This window comes from Thamnophis sirtalis, unplaced genomic scaffold (genome assembly GCF_051295495.1).
Source record: "Thamnophis sirtalis isolate CommonGarterSnake01/CBP01778 unplaced genomic scaffold, rThaSir2_p1.2 scaffold_4, whole genome shotgun sequence".
NCBI lineage: Eukaryota > Metazoa > Chordata > Lepidosauria > Squamata > Natricidae > Thamnophis > Thamnophis sirtalis.
The window spans coordinates 110,588,670-110,597,128 of NW_028261384.1; the positions used below are offsets into that span (position 1 = coordinate 110,588,670).

At 39.7% G+C, this 8,459-nt stretch overlaps 1 protein-coding gene across 1 annotated transcript; it reads right to left on the minus strand.

The window, feature by feature from the left end:
• Positions 1–5,224: 5,224 nt before the first annotated feature.
• Positions 5,225–6,160, minus strand: LOC148046178 (olfactory receptor 14A16-like). Its single transcript, XM_087711917.1, has one exon. It carries the CDS (start codon positions 6,158–6,160, stop codon positions 5,225–5,227), a length of 936 nt encoding a protein of 311 aa, XP_087568043.1.
• Between the last annotated feature and the right edge of the window lie 2,299 nt (positions 6,161–8,459).

Genomic DNA, 8,459 nt, shown 5'->3' on the forward strand with positions numbered 1-8,459 from the left:
TTCTGTCTCTTTTTTCTCTCACTCCCCCTTCATTCTTTCTTTCCTTCCTTCTTTCTTTCTTTACTTCCTTCCTTTCTTGTGTGCATCTCTCCCCCTTCCTTCCTTCCTTCCTTCCTTCCTTCCTTCCTTCCTTCCTTCCTTTCTCTCTTACTGTCTCTCAGGCAAGATGTGCGTCTTGCTTCTCCCATACCCCATCCTGCTTCTGTCACTCGCAAGTTGTATCCATAAAGGGGGCAAGGGGCAAGAAGCCCTGCTGTGACTGGCACGGTGGGGGGAGAAAAAAAACAAAAATAGTGGTTGCTTTATGTTACAGTTTTATTGGCAACTCCACCAAGCACACACTGGGGAAAGGGTTCAAATGGAAGCAGAAGAAGACAGCACTGGTTCCTGCAATTTGCTAAGCAACCTGCTCCTCCACATTGCTCTCCAGTTAACCTTAGCATTAAAACAATTCCTGTTCTCCTTACACAGCATAGCCAGGCAGAAACTGCAGCTTAACATATTTGGAGGACCCCCATTGATGCTGGATAAACTGCTAGAGCCATTTGAAGAGGAAACTCTCTACTTAAATCCTGCTCATGTTTCTTTTGAGCACCAATGCTTGCAACAAAACTTATTTTTCTTTATTAGTATAATTATAGGCAGAAACTAAGGGGAGAAATGGCTCAGACAGATGGCTTATACTGTATATGCTCCAATCTCATCAGTACAAATAAATGATATTTCTGTTCCACACACATTTTAAAAGCACCCATTCTATGACTACCCAAGTAGTCACCCATTCTTTTCAATTCCATTGCATTCACAAACTAAAAGCCCTTCTTGGGTGGTGGAATTTCTTTTGTGAATAAATAACAAAGGAAAGGATTTCCTACTGGACTTTAAGCTGGAAGGCAGGAAGTAATACACAGTCTTTGGAAGGTTGCTTCTTTATTCAATTTATTGAACTTATGTTTCCCACCCTCTATGGGGACAGGAAAAGGAAGAGAGATTCCTCCAGGAATGACCATGTGATTTCATTGTGAGAACCACGTGGCAGGGGAAATGTAAAAAGCCACCTTGAAAATGTTAAATCTGCTTTAACTATGAACTGGATCATACCCATCTTCCCCTCTGCACCACAATTCCGGCAACATTCATTTAGATCCATCTGCCAATTTTACTCAATAGGTCGGGCACGCCCCCTCTTCTCTCCCAAGACAAAGAAGAGGTCCCTGCTGGAAGAAAAAAGTGAACTCATTTTTGGCTGCGAGATCATTTGGTCTGCTGGGGCAGTATATCAAAGCAGGCTCCCCCCTCCCCGCTGCTCCCACAAAACAAATGCATGAGTGCAAGACAAGCCCAATTGGTCTTGCAAGAAACCAAAGCTGGCAATGGCCCCACCAGGAACCTGAGAAAGTTCAGGAGAAGCCCACGGAACCACTGCCTCTTCTTCCATTCGCCCACAGGCAGAGAAAGGCCTTATTGGTGCACGTGGTTGGTGGTAGATGGAATCTCCCCATTTTTTCAAACAGTCTCTTTGAGCATCCTGCAAGGAGAGGTAGCTGGTATCCTGCACACCTTGGCTGCAACCTGGAGCCCCGCTGGCACTGTTGGTGGCAACAGCAAAAGAAAAGAAGCAATAGGTCCTGCACAGCCCCCGGGGAAAGCAAAGACAGTGCTGGTTTTCTTGCCCAAGGAACCCATAACCGATTGAGGCTGCAAAAGCAGCAGGAGGCCCCATGCAGCTCAGGCCCGCTTCAAGAACAGCCTTACCTCAATTAGTTGCTAAGAGCTTGGCCCCAATTGTGGCTTCCTGGGGTGGAGCCTGCAGCACGGCACTTGAGAGGGTCTTGGGGGGGAAGACCCTTTATGCAACCCAGCTCCTCTTTCAAGTGGACAGGAAGCTCCCTCCTACCATTCAGCGGCTGGTTGAGAATCAGGCAGGCATGGGGATTGCTGCATTTCTTGTTACTGTGAGAGGCTGCATGTTGCAAAGAGCAAAGGTGCTGGGGAGTGGGGGTGGAGGACAAAGCAAGGCAGGGGCTGCAGATCTGCCCCAAGGCTCCACACCGGCTTACCTGAAGGCCCTTTAGTCAGGCCACCCATACCAAACCCTCCCCCCTCCCCCCTCCCCAGGGAGCCACATTCCTTCACTAACCTGCTGCGTATTCAGGACAAGAAAATTAGTCTGTCTGACCATGGGGAAAAAAAAATACCAGAAATTCAGACTTTCCAACTTCTTGCAAAAAAAAAAAAAAGTCTTGCAAAGTTGGAAGTAGTCCCACAGAGTACTTTTCTTGCCCTGCACATGTCAGTTGAGAATGTAGCAGGTAAGCAGGTTAGTGAAGGGATGGGGCTGCCTTGGAAGGGGTGGGGGGAGGGATCTGTGTCTGTTTGTGTGTGTGTTTGTGTGAGTGAGTGGGGGGATATGGAGAGAACATTGCTGGCCAACCTGGATAACTCTCTAAGGTTGAATCAGATCTCTCCCCCCACTCTCTCTCTCACACACACCATTCTTTCTTTGGGATCACAGCACAGATGCCCCTCCCAGGATTGCAAGGCTAAAAGCTTTGGATTGAACCTTTTGATGTGTTTCTGGTGCTGTGATCCCAATAAAGAATGATCGGCAGGAAAAGGGGGAGGATTTTCCTGCAGCTTGTCCTTTCTCCCTTCTCTTTGACAGCCACCTCATTTCCAATGGGGGGGGGGGAATCCATGCAGAGGGAGGAAAAATACATGGATTCCACCCCCCTCCATTGGAAATGAGGCAACTGCCAAAGAGAAGGGAGCACACACCACGTGGGCTTGTCCAACAGCTGGATCCTCATCTCCTGTTCATTTTTGGCTGTTGGACAAGCCAACATGGTGCACCCTGCTCCCTTCTCTTTGACAGCCACCTCATTTCCAATGGTGGGGGGAATCCATGCAGAGGGAGGAAAAACACATGGATTTCTCCCTCCATTAAAAACAAGGTGGCTGTGAAAAAGAAGGGAGCACATGCCGCATGGGCTTCTCCCAATCTTCTGCTCTGGCAAAGGAAGTGGGTTATAGGGAAACATCATAATTCCTCTGTAACTGTTCTGATTGCAAGAACAAATTAAAGTTAGTAGATACTGTCTGTGTGTGTGTCAAATGAGAAGAGTGAAGATGAAATGACATATAAAGGTTATTGAATTACAAAGAGCCTTAAGTGTTTACTATGAGTGAACATGTTATTATTCAATATATAATCTTCTATCCAAATATCTCCATTTTCTCTGGTTTTTCATCCTTCAATTAAGAAGAATTTTGCAATTAAGAAGCAATTGGAGGATGTTCGCTTTTCCTGAAGAGATTCAAAGTAATCTTCCACCAATTTTGTTAAATTTTTTTTGCTTAATTCTATTTTTTATTATATAATAATGTCATATTGGTGGATATGTTTATTATTCATTTAAGATGTTTATATAGTTCACAAGTATTGTCTACTTCCACAGTCTGTATAAATACTGGATCCTTCTGTTAAACTTCTTTCTTGACCCTTTTCTTGCTTTCATTTTCTTCCTCTCATCTGTTAAAACTACCATGGATAGCCAAGAAAACAAATCTGTGGCACCTCAAATGAATCAACCCAGAAGGCACAAATAACCACACTCAATTATCCAAACTGGATATACTTTTGGAAGGAAAAAAGACATAACAAGGTGGATGTATTCAGTTATAGTGTTACAATTTGAAGACCTGAAAGACCAAATTAGGGAAACATTATTAATGTCATTAACAAAATCTGTGTGGTCATTAGGAGTCAAAAGATTTGATGGCACAAAATAATCACTCAGATCTATCTACTGTACGTAACTACAGATATACAACAGGGCTCTATAAAATTATACATATGAAGTTATAGAAGTATGTATCCATTTGAGTATTGTATATACTCAGCTATGAACCCATTACATTTCTGCACCATTTCAGAAACAATTAATAACAGAACATACAGACAATAACTTTTATTTTGCTTTGTATCTTTCCTTATTAAACTGCACATTTCTGCTGAATGTTCACATTCTGGTTTACAAATATTTACATATCTGTCGATATATTTTTTCTACCCAGTGTTTCAATTGAAACTGTATAAGCAAATCTGGAATAATTGCAAATGTAACAGAATTATGGAATAACATTGGAAGTAATCCTGGAAGTCTTCTAGTCCAACCCCCTGATCTAGCATGAAACTACAACATTTAAGGCAAATGGTTGCCCAATGTCATCTTTAAAAACCCAATTTTGGAGTACCCACAACTTCTAGAGGCAGTCATTCCACTGATCAATTGTCTATCAGGACAATTTCTCCTTAGTTCTAGGATGCTTCTCTCATTGATTAATGTCCATTCATTGCTTCTTGTTTTGCCTTCAGGTGCTTTGGAGAACAGGTTGACCTCCTCTTCTTTGTCGCATATTAGAACAGTAATATTCAGTAATATGCTTTAAATATTAGAACAGTGATGTCATGTCAACCCTAGTCCTGTTTTTTCATTAAACTAGACATACTCAATTCCCATACCCAATATTCATACCCAATAGCCATAAAGGAGTTCAGTTACAGGTTGAGGCTGTTGAGCTTGGAACAATCCTGGATTCCCCCCTTGTGTAGGGGGTTGAAATTGAAGGCCTCCAAACTCATTTGTAATACTATAAATCTATGATGTTTTTTTTTCTTAACACATTGTGAAACTTTTTTTTTGAAACAGATTTAAATATATTTATCAGATAGCTAGAGATACTGTATACAGAAATGTAGATATAGACCTACATGGATAAGGATATAATATCTATTCAAAAAGAATACGAACTGTTTCTGTATTTCTATTCAAACACTCTAATCAATGAGATCTGCTATGCTTTTCAAAGAAAATTAATGAAGACTATATTTTCCATCTTACAAAGAAAGGAGGGAAAGTTGATTTACCTTGACCAGCCACTTAAACTAAAGGCCCCTACAGCTAAAAAAAAGTTAAAATACCAAAGTGAAATGATCCAACAACATATAGTACTAGTACATTTTATGGATTTTTCTGTAGAGTGAATGCATAGAATTGAATTACCCAATTAAAGTTTTAGACAGCACAAATAAACATGCTATTTACTTTCATTGCACCATTTGTTTATGAAATTGGCTTTTCTTTCAAAAAGTAAATAACCTAATGTTAGAAAAAAAATGTTAGTATAATTACTTTTCATTTCATTTGGAAATGAAAAGTAATTATATTTTACTTGATGTAATGTCACACTTAAACATTTTCCACAAGGCAAGTTTAATTTCTCTGTTTCTCATTGTATAAATAATTGGATTCATCAAAGGAGGAATCACAGAATATAGTACAGTGATTACTGTGTCCACATCTGAAGGAGAAGCTGAAGTAGGCTTTAAATATGCAACACTTCCAGTGCTGATGAACAAGGAAACAACAATGAGATGGGGAATGCAAGTTGAGAAAGCTTTGCTCTGTCCTTGTGAAGTAGGAATTCTAAACAAAGATTTGAAAATCTGCACATATGAAACAATTATGAAACTGAAGCAACCAAAGACAATGAATGCACTGAATAGAATAACTCCAACTTCAATGAGATATGAATTATCACATGATACCCTCAGAAGTTGTGGGATTTCACAGAAGAACTGATTCAGAACATTGGAACAAAAGGTGACTGCAAAAGTGCTACAAGTATGCAAGGCTGAATAAAGAAGACCAGTTATCCATGCAATAGCTGCCAGCTGAAGGCAGGCTTTCCTATCCATTATGCTTTCATAATGCAGTGGGTCACAGATAGCAATATACCTATCATACGCCATGCCTGTAAGGAGGAACAAATCTGATATCAGGAAGAAGAATAAAGAAAATACTTGGGTGATGCACCCATAGTATGAGATTTCTCTGCTGTTCAAGAATGCATTTATCATGGCTTTTGGAATAGTGACAGAAATAGAACCAAGATCAACAACTGATAAATTCACTAAGAAAAAGTACATGGGTGTATGAAGTTGTTGATGGAAAGACACTGCTAAAATAATAAGAGTATTTGCTATCAAAGCTGCTATATAGATCACTAAAAAGAGAATGAAATATAACATATTTTGCTCAAATTGGTCAGAAAAACCCAAGAGAAGAAAAGTAGAGAAGTCACTTATATTAGGCATTTTTCTTGAGAATGATTCCTGTATTCCTGTATAAAAAATAAAAATAATTTCAACAGATCAGATAGTAATTACGAAGAACAATAAAATTAATAGGTGTTGGAATATAAATATGAAATACAGTTTTATCTTCATTTTCTCCTATTTAAGATCCAGAAAGAGTTTAGCAATTAAGGATATGGACATGGGTATTCTATAAAGTCACCAGGAATCAAGGTCAATCTGGAGAATATTTTGCTTTACCTTTTGGAATAATTGCAATTGTTTCATCAACTAAATAACTTTTTCTTCCATGAGATCAAACCCCTCTTTAATTTACTAGTAACAAAGTTAATACACAAACATTTTCATTATGCTGTACCATGGATTATGCTTCCAAAATAAATATGTGAGAGATTGTTCAGAGAAAATAATTATGTGAAATAACAATGCCACCTAGACTTATATGCCACTTTACAGTGCTTTGTAGCCCTGTCTAAATGGTTTACAGTGTCATCATATTGCCTCCAACAATCTGGGTCCACATTTTACCAACCTTGGAAGGATGGAAGTCTGAGTCAACCTTGAGCTGTTCAGAATCAAACTCCTGGAGTGAGCAGTGAGTTAGCCTGCAGTACTGCATTCTAACCACTGCACCACCATTGCTATTACAGAATATAGAAAAGAACAGAGAAATTACCTTTCATTTCCATATTTTGCTTATCTGATCGGCACCTTCGGTAATGGAAGACTTACGCTTTCTGAATATGAGTTGGGTGATATCAGAATCATTATGTGTCCTTTGAATCTGCAGTTTATACATCTTTCTAAAAATACCACAGGGCCCATGATCACTTAATCACTTCCCAAGAGTATTCACTAGCATTAGGAATCTGAAATATATCTCAAACAAAAATATGAAGTGCAAGAATATGCCTACAGATATCCTGTGCTTTGAAAGCTTTGGGAAAAATAAGTTTGGCTTCCTTTGAAAAGTATATGTCTTTAATACAGGATGACCACCATATAGGAAAAGGGGAATGTACAAATGATGATTTTTGACTTTGAAATGGCAAGCCAATCTGAGTGATCAAAACTCTGCTTCTTTTTAGCAAACATTGCATTCAAATAGATAGGACTGCTTCAATCACAGGTCATGCCTCACATGTTTCAAACTAAGTATATCACCAACAGACATAAGACAGACATGATCGGTAGGTAGGTAGGTAGGTAGGTAGGTAGGTAGGTAGGTGGGTGGGTGGGTGGGTGGGTGGGTGGGTGGGTGGGTGGGTGAGTAGGTAGGTAGGTAGGTGGGTGAATAGTTAGGTAGGTAGGTGTTCTAACCCCCTCCTCCGTCCAGTAACGAAAGCCGAGTCAAGCGTAAAATGGAATGTCCTTTAATAACTATACCAGAATCTTGGTGGCTGAAAACCAAATAAACAAACAGATAAGGACCTTGGCAGCAAGTCCGACAAACCTTGGCAGAAATTCAGACTAACTCTGGCAGCAATGCAGCCTGCCAAGTTAGTTTCTTTTTAGTCCAAGCGTTGACTTCTGCAAGAAGGGTGTGGCACAAGCAATATTTTTTATAGTCTAGAGAGGAGCCTAATGACTATCAGCTGAGCGTAATTACCTCCTGTAATTACGTAATTGTTCTTGACACCGAGTAGCTCTTCGACGGCGTGCATCCCGGAACAACTCACTGTTGGTTTCTGGATCACTCTCCCTTGTCTCCTCCCCACTGATCCAAAGCTCAGGCACCACCTGGTGGCCAACCAGTCTCTCTGCACCCTGCTCAGAGTCAGAACCCTGTCCAGGGTCCTCCATGTCCTCTAGAGCCGACTCATAGGGCCCCTCACTGTCGGAGTCTGGTGGCAGCTCGAACGGTTCCTGCTGAGCCACAAGAGGTAGGTATATATACTTAAAACCTATGAAATAAGAAATATGCCATCTTTGATTAGATATTTATTTGAGAATTTACTAGATGGAGAGAAATCCTAAAAAAATAATATGAAATATATTGAACAGTTCTCTATATAAATTAAAGATGGAATTTGGTGTTCCTTAATATTTTTTGAAAATATTTTTATTGAAAAATTGTATTACAATAGTAAAAGCAAATAAAAATATGACATCTATGACATCTGATCTTTATAACAGTGACATCTGATCTTTATAACAACAAATATGATCAATATGATAATGTTACAAACAAATATATGTTCTTCCATTAACCTATCCCTCTTTCCTCCTTTGTCATTCTCTTTCTCTCTCTTTTCATATAGCAGTCATCTTGTAAGAAATGCTGCACTAAACCACTTGT

What these genes read in the sequence shown, in the direction of transcription:
- LOC148046178 (XM_087711917.1), bottom strand. Translation starts at nt 6,160, where the DNA reads ATGCCTAATATAAGTGACTTCTCTACTTTTCTTCTCTTGGGTTTTTCT.